Raw genomic sequence first — 20,911 nt, 5'->3', positions numbered from 1 at the left:
CTGAAGACCGGTGACAGAGGTGGGATTAGAACCCAGGTCCTCTGACTCCCAGGCCCACGTCTTTCCATTAGACCATGGGGCAACATAGTCGGTAGACACGTTCCCTGTTTACGTTGTAGAGGGGGCGACGGACATTAAACTAATTTGCAGGTAGGGGAAGGGGCAGAGTATAAGGATGGGCACAGAAGTGCCGAGCACGGTCACGGTTAAGAGGCGTTGGTTGCGTGAGGGCTTACACTCTGAGCTACGGTAGCCGTTCGGCTGCATTTCCATCAGTCTGGGGGTCCCTTGTGGGGTGGGTCTCTGGCTCTGGAGTCCGGGAACCCTCCTTTTTTCACTCCTCCGTGTTGCTTTTGTTTCTCTAAGCACATTCCGATGGAGGGCCCGAGTCCCCCGCCTTAGCAGACGACAACGGCAGCGAGGAGGATTTCAGCTATGAAGAGCTCTGCCAGCCCGGCCCCCACTACCTGCCTGCTGGCGGGGATCAGTTGGCTCTCAATGAGGTAAGAGTCTCTTGGAGAGCATGGAGGGTGGTCAGGCCCTGGGAGGAGAAGACTCCTTACAGTGGAAGCTACTTGAAGGCAACCAACCTGTCTTCTGTCGTACCTCCCCAGCACCTAGTACAATGCTCAGAACCCAATATCCGCTCGGTAAAAACCATTTCTACTGCTAAGGACTCATTCGCTGTCTATTTCAAGAAACCAGTATTAGTCAACCAATTCATAGCATTGATTTAGCACCAATAGAGCGCAGAGCTCAGAACTGAGTGATTGGGAAGGCACAAATGAGGTAATAGATCCTCAAGGAACTGACAGTCTAATGGGGAAGAGCAACACAGAATTTACAGATGGGAGGAAGAAGAGGATGGAGAGTTAGATAGGTGAATAAATATGTGTTTAAATAGCAGCGTATATAACCCTCTTGGTTTAAAAGATCCCTGGGTGGAGCTGCGAGAGCAAGCCAGACGTGGCTTGGTATGTTTGAGGTTCCTGGGCGGACACGTGAGGCTCGGTAGCGTCCCTGGACTGCTCCCCGGTTGGTGCGTGGTGGATTGGGCACTGGACTGAGGGTCCGCGGGCCCCTGTGTCTGCTTCCCGTTCCAGCTGCTCAGTGACGGCAGTGGGGTCTGTGCGGAGGCCCTGTGGGATCATGTGACCATGGACGAGCAGGAGCTGGGCTTCAAGGCGGGAGATGTCATCCAGGTGCTGGAGGCGTCCAACAAGGATTGGTGGTGGGGCAGGCACGAGGATAAGGAGGCCTGGTTCCCGGCCAGCTTCGTCAGGGTAAGTGTCGCTGAGCCTTCCGGGCTTTCCCGGCCCCCGGGGTCTGGCGGAAATGAGAATTTGATCCCAGCCAGCCGGGTCGCGGTGGCTACGACTCTGGGGTTAGACTCTTGGTGAAGTGTGGAAATAGCCTGGGGGTTCTCGGCGAGGAAGAAATCGGTGTTGATTAAAAGAAAAGCTGCGGTCGGGGGAGAGGACTTTAGTTGAAAAGGGGAAGATCAATCCTACACTGTGGGAATGGAGTCTGGTGGAGAGAGCATGGGATGGGGAGTCGGGAGATCAGGGTTCTAGTCTTATTTGTGCTGCCAGCCTACTGTGTGTCCTAGGGTAAGCCTAGGGTAAACTCTCTGGGCCTCAGTTTCCTCATCCGAAAATTGGGGCTAGTCATACATGTCTCTCCCAACCTGAAGGGGATATCCACACGTATGGCAGCAACACTGGGGGCACTGATGGCAGGGGCTCTAACTGACAAATCCTCTGCAGCTGCGAGTGAACCAGGAAGAGCTGGTGGAGAGTGCTGGCGGTGCCCGGGGGTCAGAGCAGGACACCGATGCTGGTCAACACCACCACAAGAGCGCGGAAAACAAGGATCAGATGCGGACCAACGTCGTGCAGGAGATCGTGAACACGGAGCGGGTCTACATCAAGCATCTCAAAGACATTTGTGAGGTACGGGCTTTCCCTCCTGCTCAGGCTATATTGGCAAGTCACCACGGCTGCTGCCGTCTGCCGGTGGGCCCCCGGAGAGCCCAGCCGGGCACTCCAGGGACTCAAAGACGTGCCCACGGACCCATAGAGCCGGAGGGTTCGGGGGGGAGGAAGGGGAAATGGAAAGTGTGGGAAATGTGGAGAGAGGTGGGGAATGCCTCCTCTCTGACAGTGCCTTCACTGAGTGCTGCCCTGGACCACCTCACTTGATGTACGTAGGTGCGGTAGGTGGGAGGCCTTCCCCAGGTGTGGGCCTGTGTCCGGTGGCAGGGTTTGGCCCTCTGCAAGATAAGCAAGAACTTGATGTCTTGCGCTGCGAACAGCCGTTAACTACCAAGCGCTCGGCTTTCTGTCTCCAGGGCTACCTCCGGCAGTGTCGCAAACACCCGGGCATGTTCACCGCCGCACAGCTGGCCACCATTTTTGGAAACATCGAAGACATTTACAAGTTCCAAAGAAAGTTCTTGAAAGATCTTGAGAAACAGTACAATAAAGAAGACCCTCACTTGAGTGAAATAGGATCTTGCTTTCTTCAGCACGTACGTCCTTTCGGCACTATAAAGTTTGGGAGTATTTCTTGGGCTGTGCCAAGCTCTGAGGAAAAGTATCCGTGACACTTGCAGATTGTTATGGTGGGTGGAGAAAAACCAGGTGTGAAAATGAATGTACGAATGCCCCCAGCCAACCCCACACACACACATACACGATGTTTGGTTCACGATTTTGCTAGAATGTGGCAGTCCGGGTCACAACCCCCCGACATTAGGAAGAAATCTCATCCTTAGTGCTCCTTCCTGGACGGCCCCCAGGTGCCCGTGTCTGATCGCTCCTCCCAGCTCCCTGTCTCTTCGAGCTGATGTACGGATTACGAGTTCCCTGGGCCGTGGGGAGCCTAGCTGGGGGGCAAGGAAAGGGTGCCCTGGGGCTCAGGAAAAGAGAGACCCCTTTCTCCACACCACACTGTTTTGGAATCCGCTTCCTGCCCCCCGATCAGCCTCCCCACACCGCCTCCTCCCTGAACGGGAGAAGGAATAAACCATGGCAGGGTTTCTATATGTTCCAGGTGCGGCCGTGCTCTTGGAACCTCTCTGCCCCAAACTCCTAAACCTAACTGTTCATGCAACTCCCCACCGCCCTGCTCCATTCCCTCCCCTAGGGTTGCCAGGGTACCCAGTCTGTCAAATGGTGCCCGGGTGACACGGGGATCCTTGCAAGATTGTGGCTTCTTCTCTTTCCAGCAAGCGGGGTTTGCTATCTACTCTGAGTACTGCAACAACCATCCGGGGGCCTGCGTTGAGCTGGCCAACCTGATGAAGCAGGGCCGTTACCGGCACTTCTTCGAGGCCTGCCGCCTGCTTCAGCAGATGATCGACATCGCCATCGACGGCTTCCTCCTCACCCCCGTCCAGAAGATCTGTAAATACCCACTGCAGCTGGCGGAACTCCTCAAATATACCACGCAGGAGCACAGGTGAGGCCCTGGCGGAGGCAGAACCGGAGCCGGTGTGCCTCTCCCCATCCCCGGGTGATCAGCTGGAGTCACGTCTCCATCCGACACCGCTGGAAACCCCGCCGGGACCATCCGTGGCTAGGTCAGATAGCTCCCTACTGTCAGGGCGGAGGGAGAGGCTCAGAACCAAGGCCCCAGTGGCTGGTTGCTGAGAGAATCTAAAATTAAAGAGCCAGGGGAAGAGGACGGGACTGGGGAGAGAGCTTGCCAGAGACTAAGGGACATTCCATAAGGATAGTCGGTCCGTAGTATTGACTGAGCGCCTACCGTGTACAAGATGCTGTAATAAGCACTTGGGAGAGTTCAGCGGAGTTAAAGGACGTGGCCGTGTCCTCAAGGAGCTTTTTGTCGAAGGGGAAAGACAGACACAAGATCATTTTCAAGAAGAAGAGGAGAAAGGAAAAATGGATATGTAGATGAGCGAATATCTAAATAGGGTTTGTAGCCATAGTAGTATTATTGGAGGCGGCGGGATTTATTGAGTGTCCTTGTGAAGTAGCGCTTTGAAAGTACTGAATAACAACTGGGAAGCAGTGTGGCCTAGTGGAAAGATCACGTCCAGGGGGGTCGGAGGATCTCGGCCCTGATCCCTGCAATAAAACGAAAGCATTCCTTGTCCGCATTGAGCTTTCAGTCTAGAGGGGGAGACAGACATTAATATAAATAAATTGTGGAGCTGCACATTAGGGCTGCGGGGCTGTTGCAGGAGGGTGGCGGGGGTGGGGGGGTGTTGAATAAAGGAAGCAAATCAAGGCGATGCAGAAGAAAGTGGGAAAAGAAGAAATGAGGGTGTAGGGAAGCCCTTTTGGAAGAGATGTGCCTTCAATGAGGCTCTGAAAGTGGGGAGAGCAACTGTCTATCAGGTTTGAAGAGGGAGGCCGTTCCAGGCCAGAGGCAGGATGTGGGCAAGAGGTCAGCGGTGAGGTGGTCAAGGTACAGTGAATTAGGTTGGAATTAGAGTCGTGTGTGCAAGCTGGGTTTTAGTAGGGTCACGAAAGAAAAATTCCTTGTACTTAGAGCAATGAACAAGAGCATTTGGCAGGCCTGAGTGCTGTTAGTTCCTTTCAGTGAGCTCGTGGCCTGCCCTCAGCTAGGCTTCCCGTTGCAGAGGCTGCTGGCCGTTAGTAACCGGGCCAGAGGCAGCATCGAGTGAATCTGTTCTTGATGATGGGGAAATTTCCTGTGACCGGGCCCGGGGCAAGCCAGAGTCGGGGGTCCAAGTTCAGGTCCCACCAGCTGTTGGTCGGGGGACCCAGCGGGCTACCTGTCAAACTCACTTCATCTCTTCCAGCGATTTCGGCAACATCAAGGCAGCGTATGAAGCCATGAAGAACGTAGCACGCTTGATTAATGAGCGCAAGCGCAAGCTAGAAAGTATAGACAAGATCGCCCGCTGGCAAGTGTCCATCGTGGGCTGGGAGGTAGGTGTCAACATGCCTGATCCTGTCCCATCCCTCTCTCCCCCGGAGTCTTCTGTTTATTGATGTTGACTGAATGTTCAGCACAGGGCTAAGAGGAGAAGCAGCGTAGTGTAGTGGATGGAGCGAGGGGCCTGGGAGTCAGAACGTCATGGATTCTGTTCCTGGCTCCACCAACTTTCTGCTGTGTGACCTCGGGCAAGTCACTTCACTTCTCTGGGCCTTAATTACCTCATTTATAAAATGGGGATCGAGACTGTGAGCCCCACATGGGACAGGAACTGTGTCCAATCCAATTGGCTTATATCTACCCCAGCGCTTAATACAGTGCCCGACACATAGTAAGCACTTAACAAATACCACAATTAATTCATTACGTGTTGGGGTAGATACAAGATGTTGGGATCTGCCACAGTCCTAGTCCAACACAGGGCTCACGGACTAAGAGGGAGAGAGAGCAGATATCTGATTCCCATTTCTGGCAGATGAGGAAGCTGAGACCCAGAGAGGTTAAGTGACTTACCCAAAGTCACCCAGCAAGACTATGGGCAGAGCTGGGAGTTGAACTTAGATCCTCAAATTTCCGGGCAGGTGTTCTTTCCACTAGACCGCGTTGGGAGACCCATGGGATGTAGGGACCAGGTATGTTAGCTAGCTCACAGTAAGCGAGGAGGAATAAATACTATTACCGTTACTAGCCACCATGAGGAAACCCCCAACCCTGTCCCGTTCTCTCCCAGGGGCTAGACATTCTCGACCGAAGTTCGGAGCTGATCCACTCCGGGGAACTGACCCAAGTCAACAAGCAGGGCCGCGGCCAGCAGAGGACCTTCTTCCTGTTCGACCACCAGCTGGTGTCCTGCAGGAAGGATCGGCTACGCAGGGACATGCTCTACTACAAGGGCCGCACCGACACGGATGGCACGGAGCTGGTGGACCTGGAGGATGGCCGGGACGCGGACTCCAACGCCCAGGTCCGGCACGCCTTCAAACTCGTCAGCCGGAAGACGGGAGAGGTGCACGTGTTCTGCGCCCGGAAGCAGGAGGACAAACAGAGGTGGCTGCAGGCGTGTGCCGAGGAGCGGCGGCGTGTGCGCGAGGACCGGGAAATCGGTGAGGGTGCTGGCTGTTCTCTGTCCCCCTCTGGCTTCCCCCCACTGGCAGACGTGAGGCCCGAAGCTGTCCTAAGACGAGCCCCTGACCCGCCATCCCCGCTTTGGTAATGTCCATCTGGGCAAAGTTTTCCCACAGTTATTCCCGTGCTTGCCCAGCACTATTGTCCAGGCACTTTGGCAGATGTGGCATAATCAGATCGGATGCAGTTACTCTCCCTTAGGGAGCTCACAATCCAGGAGGGAGGGAGAGCAGGGATTTGAGTCCCATTTCAGAGATGGGGAAATGGAGGCCCAGAGAGGTTAAGGGACAAACCCAAAGTTGCGCAGCAGACCAGGTGTAGAGCTGGGACTAGAACCCAAGTCTTCTGACTCACAGCCCCGTGTTGTTTCCACTAAGCCACAGTGTTTCCCCTGTAAAGTTTTAGTAGCTGCTAAGGCTCTTTTAGTAGCTGCCAAAAGCCATTCCCCCTGGTGAAAGTGGTCCCTCCTGCCTTTCACCCCCTTGGTTCCCTGCCCTCCCACCCTCCCCAGGGTGTTGCAGGTCACACAGCGGTCTGTTCCCGTGGGCTTCTGCCTCTCTCTCCTCCACAGAGAGACCTGGCGGGTGGCTGGGGCCAAGGAGCTCTCGGCGGGTGGCAGAAGGTGCCATCGAGGGGCAACTTGCCAGCCATGAGAGTCGTATTCTGGGAATTCCGGTTGCAAGCTCACTTGAGGGAAAGCGTTACAGATTGCTGTCAGATGAGAGTTGTTTAAAACCAGGCCGTTTCTGGTGATGGATTCCCATTAGATCGATAAATATTGATTTTTATTTATTTTTGGCCCCTTAATCTAGGCGTGGAGATTTCAGAGGCTCAGAAGAAACAGGCAATGCTCAACGCCCAAAAGCCAGGATCTGGGAAAACCAAAGGTGGGTTTGTGATCCATGCAAGAGCTCTTTCTGAGTGCCTAGGGACTGGAACCCCATGGGAGGGCAGAACCAGCTCAGGGCCCCGTCCCCGCCCAGCTCAAGGTGACCGCAGCCTGCCAGATCCTGGGAGAGGAGGATCAGGCCCCATTTCTCCAGGCCCTGCGGAAGCGGGGGTGTTCCCTGTTCCTGGTGGGTGTACCTGGGGGTCGCTCTTTGTTTTCTCGTTCAGTCATATTTATTGAGTGCTTATTGTACAGAGCACTGTACCAAACGCTTAGGAGAGTACAATATAACAGAGCCGGTAAGCACATTCCCTGCCCACATCGAGCTTACAGTCTTAAGGGAGATTAAAAACTCCCAAATACAATCATTCTTTGAGGCATAAAAACCTGAAGCCAGTTTGGCTTCCCTTCCCCAGTTGTATGAGTTTTTCTTTCTTTACACCTTTAAAGCCCCATCTGGGTCATAAAGATAATGATGCTTTTAAAATTTTTTAGATTTTTACTATTGTCATTTATTTTATAATCTGTAATGCTGGGAGAGATGGATTCTTCTCCAGCTCCTTTTCGGGGGGCCTTTTGGGGGGGCGGATAGGATACTGGAGGGGCTGGGATCCGGTAAAATGGGAGATGAACCTGGGAGCCCTGAGGCTCAGCAACCCCGCTGACAAGGTTGGGAGGTTCCCATCATTCAGAAATATTGGAGGTTAGATGCCTGGGAGAGCCCGGTGCAGACAAGAGATGGGAACCCTGCTTTCACGGAACTTAGGTTCACCGACAAGCGTAGCACTCATACAGTGGTAGAGAGAAGAACAATAGAGGCTATTGGAAGCTGAAAGGAGGGCTAAGTCCAACTCTGCCTCTAGCTGGCTTTCACACCAGACGGGGAGGAGGGAGCGAACTCTCAGCCCTTTCATCGACTCCGCTTCCATGCCGATTCGCGGTCCTGAAAGGCCAGGACCTAGGCTCGCCCATTGCTCTGGACGGGAAAGTCCGTTGTCGGTAAGACTACTGAGGAAGGAATAAGTCAATGAAGTATACAGATTGGTGCCCAGAGAAGAGCCAAGGTCTTCCAAGCCTGGAGCCTTGGAAGGAGAACTTAAATGGGTTGCCAACCGTGGAGGCCCAGGGGTGAATTCTTGAGTCACAGACAGAGGCCAGAGGGCGAGATGGAGTCTGGGCCATTGGCTCGGTTTTCAGGATACTGGGAGAGTTTTGAGGTTTGGTGGTGATTAAGGGGACACGTAGATCTCTTTGGCTCCGCAGGGAACCTTTAGGGGCGGAAGCAGGTCAGGGCCGAGCCCAAGCAAGGCCCCGGGTCATTAGCGTTTCCTCTCAGGGCCAGCGGCCGGCCCTGGATCCTAACCCACCTTCCTTGTCTGTCTGTCCACAGGGCTCCAGGGCTACCGGGCGTGCTCGGTGCCCCCGCCGCACCAGAGCTACCTCCCCGTGCACCAGCGCCACATCACCGTGCCCACCAGCATCCCCCAGCAGCAGGTCTTTGCCCTGGCAGAGCCCAAGAGGAAACCCTCTCTCTTCTGGGACACCTTCAACAGGCTCACCCCATTCAAGAAGTGACAGGGGCCTGGGGCTGCCCCTCTCCTGCCCCACCCGCTCACGGCAAGCCCCAGGAGAGGGCCTGGATCTCCGTGCCGAGGCTCATCTCAATCCCGACTGGGGATCCCCACAGGGAGTCATCTGTTTCAGGGATCGTCTTCCTTGGGGAGCCCAGCTGCCATCCGGTGGAGCAGGAAGGCCACCCGGGTCAACTGTAACAAAAGAGGGGAACCACTAGGCCCATCTGCCCTGAATTGGTGGGCGAGACAGGACTGTCACAAGCTCCCCAGCACACTCTGACCCAGTGCAACCAGCAAGGCCACTGGGGGGGCCCGGTAAGATGCTGGCCGACGCCAAACTGTCAGCTTAAAGGAGATGTCGGAGACATCGAACCCTTAGGGCCGTGGGTCATTTTCACATTTCCTGGGACCTAGGGGAAAGGTCCCTTCCCCCTCCCGAATAGGCTTGGAGCCGGCCTGGGGGAGCGATTCTCACAACACGCGGAAGGTCCGGACTGGATTGCCTGGCCTCGGATTACCCAGACTGATTTGCCCAGACTCCTCGTGCATAATGATGACTGTGGGAAGAGACAAGTGGCTTCTTTGCCGTCGTTTCCTGCTTTCCTACAGATGTGCCAGACAGAGGTTGAAGCCCTGGCTGCCCAGCCCACCCCCTCCGGCAGGCCGAAGGGCAACCGGGGTCCCACCGCTACACGGACCCTAGGGTGGCCCAGGCACCCCCGGGGCAAGCTGAGAGGTTGCCTGACTCCACCGAACGTGTTCCACTTGACTTCACGTGGATACGGTGCATTCTTTGTATACACCCGCAGCCTCTAAGTTTTCTGTCTCTGGTTCACTTCTACGTTCTGTCCAGCACAAAAACTCAAAAAATTCTATTTTGTATGATGAAAATGTGAATATGTAAAATAAGGAGAATGTATGGAACCCTCACAGACTGTCAACACGTCACCCCCTTAGGTGCCAGTTAGGTAATCTCGCAGGTTTAGCGCCGGTCGCAGCCCGTAGCGAAGTTAGAAACAGTCGATGGAGCCACGGGTTGGGGTATGAAACTGCTTGAGCCTCACCCGTCTCCGGGCCAGCAGGCAAAAGACAACAGGTTTCTGAAAACTTCGTTCATCCCATAGAATCCACAGAAATGGGCAGGGAATGGTCGATTATCTGAGACTCCTATCCTCCCGCTTTGCTGACCCTAGGCTAGGGAACTCATTCTGGTACTCATCAGGATATATCATTTCACTTTTCTTCATCTGACTCATTTGGATGAAAATATTTTTTTCCACTGGTCGAGAGGAACCATCCTTACAGTCGCTTCTGGGGATGCTCCAGGGAGGGGATGGTTAGTATTATTATGGTATTTGTTAGGCGCTTACTATATGACAAGCACTATTCTAAGCACGGGCGTAGATACAAGATAATCAGGTTGGACACAATCCTTGTCCCACATGAGGCTCACAGTCTGAATAGCATTGAATCCTAGGGTTTGAGTTTGTTTCCAAAATGGCTTCTTAGTCCCTCCGGCTTCCCGATGAAGCCCTCGTTCAGGAATATTCAGGTCCCAGGATTCCCCTTCACCTGACCCCACCCTCAAGGTTGTCTCCCCCGATCATGTGCTGCCCCCCGGCAGGCCCACACAGTCAGGGAATCATTCCTTGATGCCCCAGTGGTGCCTGAGCCCCCGCGGGCGGTGAAGATCTACGTCCCGCGGGAACCGCGCCCACCGGCCATCATCAGGTTTTTCAGCTGCTCCAACAGTTGCATTCTGAAAGTAACACAAAGTTCCTCATCCCAAAGGTGCCCCGGCAAACCTGGAGCCAGCAGCAGAGCCAGCTTCTCTCACTGGGCGACCCTGACCCTCTCCCTCATAGCCCGCTGTCCTCATGGTGTCGGGGAGGCCCAGGGAAGGAAATGGGGATTCACGGCAGGCGACTGGGCTTCAAGGTTGCCAAGGGCTTGAAATTCTTTTGGAAAGTGACTTGTTTGCTCATCTTCCAACGTCTTGTCAAGCTGCCCGTCCTTGTCTGCCTGTCTGCCCTTCTTCTTCTTACTAATAGAATATTTAGGAAGCACTTACCGTGTGCTAAGCACAGGGTTGGATAGAAACCAGATTATCAGATTGGACACGGTCCCTGTTCTAGACAAGGCTCACCATCTATTTTATCCCCATTTCACAGATAAGGAAACTGAATCCCAGAGATATTAAATGAATTGTCCAAGGCCACACACCAGGGCAGGGGGAGAACTGGGACTAGAATCTGCGTCTCCTAACACCAGAGTCCTGGGCTCACTTCACTAGGTCATGCTGTCTGTACTGCTCTGTAAACTTTTCTGTGGTCAGGGGACGTGTCTACCAACTCTGCTGTACTCTCCCAAGCACTTGGTAAAGTGCTCGGAACACAGTAAGCACTTAATAAATACCACTGATGATGATGATGATGATGTCTATCCACCCTGTGCCGATTGCAGCCCCAAAGTGAAAACCCATCACCCATATTGATCTATGGCCCCGGAGTGCTTGATATACAAAATGGTCACCAACCGATCCTTCCCTATTTTATGTCTGTAAAACTATCTGACAATCCCCGTGGCCGTGTGTAAGCTGTTTCTCATTGAGGAGTGCCTTCTCTCTGCCTATAAAACCAGATGAACCTCCGGCACGGAAGAGACGAGAACAGTCCTCTGGATTGATGCATGTTGGGTCGGAACAATGGAAACTTGAGTGCGTTACTCTCGGAAGCAGCTATTTGTCCAAATACTTCCAAGTGAAATGGATTTGCCGGTGGCGTGAGAGTGGCTTGAGGGTAGGGCGAAGTGGCCGCTCCCAGCAGCCGAGGGTGCGCCGCTACCGAACAAACTGTCGCCGGCTTATATTTGCCTTGTGTCCTAGCTCGGAGGTTTGGAGCTAATATCTCTCAATGTTTGCGGTGTTTGTGTCAAAAAAATGCCACTGTCTTATGCAGTTCCATCATTTAGCGGTGCTCCTTTTGTAAATGGTAGCCAACCTTTGGGGGAGCATTTGCATCCCACCCTGATTCTCTGTGATGTCCGAGCTGCGGATGGATGACCTGGCCTTTGTCGGTCCAAGGATGCTGTGTAGGAATGCTGTAGCTTGAGGCGTATTTGTATCAGAGCGATTGAGTCATCACACGAACGATAGACTCAGTGTGTCCCACGTGGTGGGGTGACCTGCACCCCCATTTCCTCTGTTACTTTGCTTCTGTTCATTGACATTAAATCATTTGCAAATTGACATGACTCCGCTGTGGAATTTACTTGCAAAGTGAGCCCTGACCCATATCCAGGATCAGAATCCCCTTGGAAATAGTAGGGGTGGTGGTGGTAATTGTATTTATTGAGTGCCCCTAGGAAAGCATACACTACTGAGCGCTTCGGAGAATAAAACACAAAGGGGTGCATTCCCTGCCCACAAGGAGCCTAGGTTCTCACAGGAGAGAGTTCACTCCTTCCCACCTGTTTGCCTTCCTGCTCTTGAAGAACTAGGGATTTTCCTTAAGAAGAGATGGAGTTCCATCTATCAAGGTTTGAGGGTCTCCGGGGGTCTCAAGACCAAAAGGTGGAGGAAAGAGGAAGGCAGAAAATGCAGTATCTTCGTCGCCCCAGCCTGGGCTGCCCTGTTCGAACCTGCCACAACCATCCCGGCAGTCGGGCATCTCCCGCCGTCCCAGTGTAGAGATCGGCAGCCCCTGAGTGAGGGTGGGGACGGTGGAAATGGGAACAGCAGGCGGTTGGGGCGTTAGCTCAGTTCTCCCCAACAACAGCCCTGGGGTGAGCTGAGCCCCGAGGAGAGCGCAGCCCCGGAGAGAGTTCAGCCTCCCGGTATTGCGAGTCCGGCTCAGAGGGGCCCTGGAGGCCGAAACAGACCTGGAATCACCACCATGAGCCCCAACTGAGCCCCTGAATCAAATCCCCCCTTCGGTCTCTTGATTCCTTCTCCCAGAGCCAGCGCGGACTTCCTCTGCGCGATGACTCTCTGAGGTTTCCTACCTCTTCTTCCGCCTCCTCTCCGCTGTGTTCCTGAGTCCCACCACCAAGGTGACTCACCCTGGCCTCCGCAGCCGGGCCAGCCATCACCACAAGAAGAGGGAGAACCACCAAGCGGTGTGCAGGGGTGGGGGTGGGGGGGACAGGCCTCGGGGTATAGAAGAGGACGCCCCGGGGAGGGTGAGGAAGGGCCTCGGTGAGGACTGGGGCCAGCGGGCCCAGAACGTAACGTGTTCCTCCCTCCCCCGCTCACAGCCACCCGGGATTGCAAAGTTTCTCTCAGCACGTACTGATTGAGGGAAAGGGCAGAGGTCAGACGCAGGGAGGATAAAGTTAGAAAAGAGCTGAGTTCTTGCCAGTGGACCGGATCTGAGCTGCTCAGCCCAGGAGGGCTAGAAGGAATGGTGAGCTGGGGAATAAGAAGCCAGGGCACGGTATGCTGGAGTAGAACCGGCCAAGGGAGACGGCGGCCCACGGGCGACTGGAAGAGACCGCGGTCCATCGGCGATCAGTGAAGAAAGTGGCCCATGGGCAATCGGGGGAGTTGGTAGCCCGGGGTGACAATGATAATGATGGTATTTGTTAAGCGCTTACTACGTGCCAAGCTCTGTTCTAAGCGCTGGGGTAGATACAAGGTAATAAGGTTGTCCCACGTGGGAGTCCCAGTCTTAATCCTCATTTTACAGATGTGGGAACTGAGGCACAGATTAGCCAAGAGACTTGCCCAGTGTCACACAGCAGTCAAGTGAGCCGGGATTAGAACCCAAGACCTCTGACTCCCAAGCCCATGCTCTTTTCACTAAGCCACGCTATTTCTCTAAGCAGCAGTAGGGTGATGGGGGGAGACGGCAGTCCGTGAGAGATCCGGAAAGACTGCGGTCCAAGGGCCAACAGAACTTTAATGGCTGAGAAAACGGGTCAGAGATCGCCCAGCCTCGCCTCGCCCGGCCCCGCCTTTCAGGAAACAGGCCCCAGGACAGTCACGTGTGGAAAAGTGATGCCAGATGAAATCCCACTGCTGATGTCCTGTGCTGACACTGATGTTTTTCCTCCCCTTCCCGTTCCTCGACTGTATTTTGATCATGGATCTGTGTTCTTGGGAAGCCACTGGGCTGCCTTAGTGGCTGCCAAGTCCCAGCTTTTACCGGCTCAGGTATCATCTCCGGCAGGGGCACAGGTCAGTGTACGGGGCTGGGAGGGGCTTGGGAAACCGCTTTGGAATCAGTCCCCGTGTGTCGGCCCGAAGAGGGCCCTGCCTGGCTGGGGACCCAAATCCTTCCAGTTGATATCCAGCCTCCTACAAGGATGGGGGAAAGTATGGTGCTGGTAGAAATCAGCTTTCCATGGGCATTGCTGGGAGAGGGCAGACTATGGCTCAGTGGAAAGAGTAAAGGCTTGGGACTCAGAAGACGTGGGTTCTAATCCCGGCTCCGCCATCCGTCTGCTGTGTGACCTAAGGCAAGCCACTTAACTTCTCTGTGCCTCTTACCTCATCTGTAAAATGGGGATTAAGACTGTGAGCCGAACGTGGGACAACCTGATTACCTTGTATCTACCCCAGCGCTTAGAACAGCGCTTAGCACATAGTAAGCCCTTAAATATTGTAATCGTTACCATTATATTCCCCTAATTCCCGGCTTCCTCCGACTCTTAATTTGGCCACTGAGAGGGAGCAAAGCCCAGCCCTCGGAGGTACACCGCTTTTCCGGAAAATCCAGGACCGCTCACGTTCATGAGCACCAATGTGCCCGTGGATTTGCATCCACTGGCAAAGCTGCAGGCGAAGCAGTGAGTGCCGTAGGTGGAGAGAGAAATGAAACAGATTGGCGGGGCTGCCAGCTGGGACCGCGTGCCAGAGGACTATCAGGGCTGCACGCCGGGGTGCGATCGGGGCTGCTTGGAGGGGGACAGCCAGTGGTAGCCTCGGAGGGCCGGCCTTCTCAGACCATTCTGTCCACTGAGGCCGGGACCCGCTGGGGACACCGACCTCCGAGGGGGCAGACGGTCTCCGGTGAACAACGACGTCCACGGGCTCCACTGGAGCAACACCACCGGAGTACGGGCCAGTGGTGGGGGGTGGGACGAAGGGAATGAGGGGCTGTGAGGGGCTAGAGACGAGCGATTTGGGACACGATGCTCTGGAGTGACTTCGCCTCCAAGTTCTCGAGACCTGGTGCCCTCTTCTCTCCTTTCCTCTTCCTCTCTCTCTTCCTCTCCTTTTTCCTCTCCCTCTCTCCCCTCTACCTGTGAGCTTCTGTCCCTGTAGGGCTTGTCATGTTGACCTGTTGCCACCAGGCAGAGCTCTAACCTTTCGACAAGCACTGGTGGCCGACCCCAAAAGCCTAGTGCAGGCTAGTACAGTGCTGTGCCGGACGGAGCCGAGCGCTGGTCCCAGTCTGAGACTGGACCCGGACAGGCTCCCCAGTCTGCCTGGAGAGGGGATGGAGGTGGACCGTCGTGGCTGAGAAGCGGCGTGGCTCGGTGGGAAGAGCACGGGCTTTGGAGTCAGAGGTCATGGGTTCAACTCCCGGCTCGGCCACTCGTCAGCCGTGTGACTTTGGGCAAGTCACTTCACTTCTCGGTGCCTCAGTTACCTCATCTGTAAAATGGGGATGAAGACTGTGAGCCCCACGTGGGACAACCCGATTCCCCTGTGTCTACCCCAGGGCTTAGAACAGTGCTCGGCTCATAGTAAGCGCTTAACAAATGCCAACGTTATTATTATTATTATTATTATTAATCACTTGCATTGAGCACTTCCCTCTCTCAGGGTCGCACCTGGAGAGTTTCCAGGACTCTACCAGTCTTGGCTCCGGGAGGGAGAGTCAAGCAGAGGCCATTCCATTCCTAACTGGATCCGGATGGGCACACCCCAGCTGGAAGCCCAGCGGGAGCCCGGGCCTGGACCCCAGGTGTGATTCAGATCAGGTCTGATTCTTCTGGGCATCAGGAGACCTGGGTTCTTATCCCAGCTTTCCCACTTCCCTGTTGGGTGACCTTGGGGAGGTCACTTAACCTCTCTACGCCTCAGTTGAGCGCAAGTGACTTGGGAATGAGTTGAGGAGGGATTTCTGGAGGAAGTGGGATTTCAAGAGAGCTTTGAAATTTGAATGGAAAGCAAGTTCCCTTCCTTTTAACCCGTGGGGCCTAAGGGTACCATTTCGGGGCCAGCGTGTGGAGGTACGTGAAGGGTAGCCTGTTCCTCTCACTCCCTCCTTGCTCAGCTTGACTCTGAAAAGCGCTTGGACTGGGGCCCTGACCTTTCCCCAGCTGCCCTTTGAGGGCGGGACCCGAGGAAGGGGCAGGGCCTCAGGGGTCTGCCCCATAACCCGATGGGCTGGTCAGAGAGCAGCTTTCAATATGTGCGTATGTGTGTGTGCTTGTGTTTACCCTTCCAGCCCCAGCAAGGCCAGCACGAGTGATGAGCATCTGGTGGGTGTTGGTGGTGGCCGGCATTGGCACAGAGCCACTGCTGGGCCAGGAGAGCTGCGGGCAGGGCCAACCTGGCATCCCCGGGAGTCCTGGCCACAATGGCTTGCCTGGAAGAGACGGGCGAGATGGAGTGAAGGGAGACAAAGGGGATACAGGTATTCCTCCGGCCCCCCGCCCTCCCCACCTCAGCCTCACACCTGCTGTCTCACGACCCTTCTTGAGGGCTTCGATCTGCGAGCCCGCTCGTGGCCCAGCCCTAGAAGGTCCTGCCAGGCTGGCACCGTTCACCCCCAAATGGCCCAGTGTAGCACCCTCCACCCCCAACGGGACAAGAGCACCCCTCGCCTTCCGCTGACCTCACGGGCCAGACCCCTCCCCTCCTCCCCCACCTTGGGGTTGGAAGGCCAAGGACAGGGGCCCGAGAAGCGGCTTCAGGCCTGGGACGAGCCGGTCGGTCTTCGGCCGTTTTGCTTCTTAAACTGCCTCCCTCCATCGGCTGTTCCCCCACCTTACTCTGTCTCTCTGCTCGTCAATGGGCAGGGATTGTCTCTATCTGTTGCCGACTTGTACATTCCAAGCGCTTAGTACAGTGCTCTGCACATAGTAAGCGCTCAATAAATACTATTGAATGAATGAATGAATGCTCCCCTCTGAGCCTCTGTACATGAACGGTGGTGATACTAATAATAAGAGCGCTGGAATTGACTGAGAGGCTGCCGGGTGCCGAACACTGTGCTAATCGACCCAAGGTATTCAGTTGAGACGCAGTTCCTGTTCCATACAAGGCTCGCGGTGAAAGTGGGCGGGAGAGTGGGTCTCTTGATCCCCATTTTGAAAGGGAGGAAACTGAGGCCCTGTGAGGTTAATGAGTTCCCTGGAATGCCGTTGTACTTTCGCAAGCATTTAGCGCAGTGCCATGCACACAGTAGGTGCTCAATAAATACGGTTGAATGAATGGATGACTAGAACCTGAGTCTTGGGACTCCTCGTCCCCCACTGCGTCGCTCAGCTGGAGAACCACCAGGCCGCACGGCAACTGCAGTGGTGGAAGAAGCAGGCAAGTGGGGAAACCGTTCACCCCGTGAGCGGCCACAGCCACGACCACTTCCGGCCTGGCAGAGAGAAGCCTCATCCCCGGTTCCCGTGCCCCATGTTTCCTGGATTTCTTGAAATCGTTCCACCTCCCCCTATCTCTCACCCCAGAGCAGGCCGTGGGGTCTAGTGAACGGAGCCCGGTGACTCCTGGCTCCTAATCTTGGCTCGGCCACTGGCCTGCTGTGTGACTTTGGGCAAGTCACTTAATCTCTCTGGTCCCCAGTTTCCTCATCTGTAAAATGGAGATAAGATCCCTGCTCTCCCTCCCTCTTAGCCCTGTTAAGGACAAGGGCGGTGTATTATCTGACACTTGTGTATCAACCCCACAGTTTAGCACAGTACTAGGTACATTATAGGTGCTTCACGTTTTACTGTAACTAAACTAATTAATACCGTAATGAACTCTCCTATGTTTTTCTTCCTCCTCTCCACAAGGGAACTGGACTCTAGGTGAGCGGGTGGGCGGGCACGGTCCCTTGCCCCCCCGCCCCGTTTTCCACGCCAGCCTGGCCCGACAGCTGCAGGAAGGCCTGGACTCGGAGGGCCGTTCCCTTCCTGGCGGGGCCTCCTCCCACCAAAGATCGCACTCTGCTTTTTCCAGGTGACATTGGACCCCGGGGCAGGCCGGGAGCGGATGGGACGGCTGGACAGAAAGGAGAGCCAGGTCAGAGAACATTATGACTTGCCCTGTGGTCCCATTCAGCACTTGCCCAAGTCCCCACGACCTAGCCCCCTGGCCTGACTTGCAGGGGGAGGGTCTGGGGCCACGAACCCGGTCCTGGCTACGTCTCAAATTCGGCTTCTTGAGCCGGGGAGAGAGTAGAGAAATGGTCGTTTCTTCCCGTGGGCCGGGCGAGCTTGGATGGCTGCTGTATCTCCCCCATCCCGGGTCCGCGTGATCACATGTAGCAGCAGTATTTATTTAGCGCCCACTGAGGGGCATGCGCTGTATTAAGCACTCCGTCTCCTGTCTGACCTCAGAAGAGTCAAACTTTAAGCATTGGGGCCGAGGGGAAAGAGCACGGGAGTGGGAGCCAGGTGTTGTGGGTTGGAGTCCTGGCTCTGCCACCCACCGCTGTGTGCCCTGGGATGAATCACTCAGCCTCTCTGGGCCTTAGTTTTCTCAGTGGTACAATGGGCACGAAATCCCCATTCTCCCTCCGTCTTAGACCGAGAGTCCATGAGGGCCAGAGACTGTGTCTGACCCAGTTACCTTGTGTCCACCCCGACGCTCCCCGCAGTGCCCGGCCCAGAGTAAGCGGTCCTCGGACTCTGTAATCGTCACCGCTATTTCAAACCAACTGGCTGCCCACCGGAGAATGGTCCACCACCAATCCTTTCTCCTTGTGTTCCAGGAGCTGCCGGGAAGGTTGAAGAGAAGGGCAACAAAGGGGAACCGGGCCAGAGAGGATGGCCGGGGAAGTTCGGCCCCAAGGGACTCGTGGGGCCGGTGGGCAACAGGGGTCAGAAGGGGGAGCTTGGGCTGCAGGGCCACAAGGGGGTCAAGGGTGACGTGGGGCCCGTGGGGCCCTCGGGGGCCCGGGGGGAGGCAGGCCCCCGGGGGGACGTGGGCCCGCAGGGGCCCGTGGGGCCTGTGGGTCCCCCGGGCCCCAGAGGGGGTGAAGGCCCCCCGGGCCCTCCCGGCGGCCAGGGGCTCCAAGGTGTGCGGGGCTGGAAAGGTGAGCGGGGGGAGAAGGGGCGGGTGGGCGATGCCCCTGAGCTGATGAAAAGCGCCTTCACCGTGGGGCTGACCGTGGCCACCAAGTTCCCCCCTTCCAACGTGCCGGTCAGGTTCGACAGGGTCCTGTACAACGGGCTAAACGACTACAACCCGACCACCGGGAAATTCACCTGCACCTTCCCCGGCGTGTACTACTTCACGTACCACATCACCGTGTACTCACGGAACGTGAACGTGTCCCTGGTGCGGAACGGGGTCAGCGTGCTGCACACCAAGGACAGCTACCAGGGCTCCGAAGACCAGGCCTCCGGCGGGACCGTCCTGGAGCTCAAGGCCGGGGACCAGGTGTGGGTGCAGGTGGCCGGGGGGGAGACCTTTAACGGCCTGTTTGCAGACCCCGACGACGACACCACATTCACAGGATTCCTCCTGTTCAGCTATTGATGCTGCGGACCCTCCCGCGCCCATGGGGCCGCCTCCCGGCTGACGTATCCACCCGGAACGGGGGATCCGTGGCTCGGCGACCCCGGCTTCCACGGAAAATCGGGGCTGAGGGGAAGAAAGGGGCTTTGAAAACAACCGAAATGATACCTGACTTCTGTCGGACTGGGTGAGATTCCAGGAGGTTGTGGCGAATGACGACGACAAAAAACTTTCGGGAAGCTTTTAGGCTAAAGCGTGCAGGAAACTATTGTGCTTCGCTTGCTTCTCCGGCATTTCTGTGACCCTTTTCGGTGGTCAGTAGCCCCTCCTGGGGAGCCAATTTAAAATGAGGAACATCAGTTTCTAAGTGAGTTTTACCGAGTTGCATTTGGTTCCCTTCATAACCCTGATGACTCACGGATAGCAGGGTTGCTGGGCAATTCTGTCGGATTGATCGAAAACCAAATTCCTGGTAGAGCTGCATTCTGGCATAGCTCGGTCACATCGGCAGTATGGTCACTCTCTTCCCCTCTTCTCCGACCATTTTTTTTTCCAAGTCGTGCTCTGAAAAATCACGTTATGACAGGAGTGCAGAACAGTCTTGCATAGCTCTTGCCCCAGACTCAGTAGGTCCCTGCCACACACCCTGGAGATTGACCTTGGCGGTCCCATGCCTCTGGTCACGTGGCGTATATCATTGCAGTTGACTCCTGCACGCACGGAAAGGCTAGCCAGCCGATATGGTCTCAGAATGATGGATTATTCCACTCTTGGTTTGATCGTCCTGGGTCATCTCAAGATTATAGTTGAAATTTTCATCAGTGGCACAAACTCTTCCAGTTTATTTCAGAAATCTCTTCTATATCCACTTCAGAGAGTCTCTTCACAAATGCCTGTCTCCTGCTGGGCAGTTCCACTCTCCAGCGAAGGTTGAACTGGGGAGTCCTCTCACGCGTGAGGGTTAGTCACAGGACCGTTGGGAGAGGATTGGACTATTGGTGACAGTTTTGGAGGGTAATGGCAGTCCTCTAGGCTGTAACCTCACTGTGGGCAGGGAATGTGTCCATTTATTGTTGTATCGTACTCTCCGACGGGCTTAGTACAGTGCTTTGAACGCGGTAAGCGCTCAATAAATACGATTAAATGAATGAATGGGTGGGCTGTGTGAGATCACAGGGGAGCAGGAGCTGGACTCTTTAAGGGAAGAGTGGTGATGTAGAAGGGGGTAGGCCCTGCGGGAGTGTCAGCTGAGGGGAACCGGTGGAGGGGGTTAAACTCCGAGTGGTTGACACGCCGGGGGTCTCCGCTGCAGGGAGCTGGAGAAGTGAGGAGCCCTGTGGACCGTGGGGAGGTGTAGGAGAGAACGTGGGTGGGAAGAGATGGGGCAGGGAAGATCCAGGGCTGCAGTGTTGGGTAGTAGGGGAAAATGAAGAGGGAGTTTGATGTGAAAAATGAGAGAGAGGGGAGGTCAGGCTGTAAGGGTCAGGGAGGGGGAAGGAGGTATGGTGGGAAGAGTTATTCATTCATTCATTCATTCAATAGTATTTATTGAGCGCTTACTATGTGCAGAGCACTGTACTAAGCGCTTGGGATGAACAAGTCGGCAACAGATAGAGACAGTCCCTGCCGTTTGACGGGCTTACGGTCTAATCGGGGGAGACGGACAGACGAGAACGATGGCACTAAACAGCGTCAAGGGGAAGAACATCTCGTAAAAACAATGGCAACTAAATAGAATCGAGGCGATGTACGATTCATTAACAA

The 20,911-nt window shown here is 55.3% G+C and overlaps 2 protein-coding genes across 2 annotated transcripts in view; both read left to right on the top strand.

Moving 5' to 3' along the window:
• SPATA13 (spermatogenesis associated 13) overlaps positions 1-11,769 on the top strand; it is a 47,765-nt gene extending 35,996 nt beyond the window's left edge. The window contains exons 5-13 of the mRNA XM_029048185.2: positions 367-503; positions 1,104-1,283; positions 1,767-1,952; positions 2,351-2,530; positions 3,230-3,462; positions 4,793-4,922; positions 5,660-6,032; positions 6,867-6,941; positions 8,334-11,769. Coding sequence (XP_028904018.1) covers positions 367-503; positions 1,104-1,283; positions 1,767-1,952; positions 2,351-2,530; positions 3,230-3,462; positions 4,793-4,922; positions 5,660-6,032; positions 6,867-6,941; positions 8,334-8,518 — 1,679 coding nt within the window. The 3' untranslated portion in view covers positions 8,519-11,769. The remainder of the gene's footprint in view (positions 1-366; positions 504-1,103; positions 1,284-1,766; positions 1,953-2,350; positions 2,531-3,229; positions 3,463-4,792; positions 4,923-5,659; positions 6,033-6,866; positions 6,942-8,333) is intronic.
• Positions 11,770-13,573: 1,804 nt separating this feature from the next.
• LOC100090016 (C1q and TNF related 9B) lies at positions 13,574-20,245 on the top strand. Its single transcript, XM_029048350.2, has 4 exons — positions 13,574-13,693; positions 15,915-16,103; positions 17,645-17,707; positions 18,399-20,245. Exons 2-4 carry the CDS (start codon positions 15,938-15,940, stop codon positions 19,166-19,168), a joined length of 999 nt encoding a protein of 332 aa, XP_028904183.1. The 5' UTR covers positions 13,574-13,693; positions 15,915-15,937; the 3' UTR covers positions 19,169-20,245.
• Positions 20,246-20,911: the final 666 nt, after the last annotated feature.

This window comes from Ornithorhynchus anatinus, chromosome 20, assembly GCF_004115215.2.
Source record: "Ornithorhynchus anatinus isolate Pmale09 chromosome 20, mOrnAna1.pri.v4, whole genome shotgun sequence".
NCBI lineage: Eukaryota > Metazoa > Chordata > Mammalia > Monotremata > Ornithorhynchidae > Ornithorhynchus > Ornithorhynchus anatinus.
This window is presented reverse-complemented; position numbering and strand designations above follow the sequence as displayed.

What these genes read in the sequence shown, in the direction of transcription:
- LOC100090016 (XM_029048350.2), top strand. Translation starts at nt 15,938, where the DNA reads ATGAGCATCTGGTGGGTGTTGGTGGTGGCCGGCATTGGCACAGAGCCA. An exon ending in GGGAGACAAAGGGGATACAG is followed by an intron (nt 16,104 to 17,644) that starts GTATTCCTCCGG and finishes TGCTTTTTCCAG; the next exon opens with GTGACATTGGACCCCGGGGC. An exon ending in TGGACAGAAAGGAGAGCCAG is followed by an intron (nt 17,708 to 18,398) that starts GTCAGAGAACAT and finishes CTTGTGTTCCAG; the next exon opens with GAGCTGCCGGGAAGGTTGAA.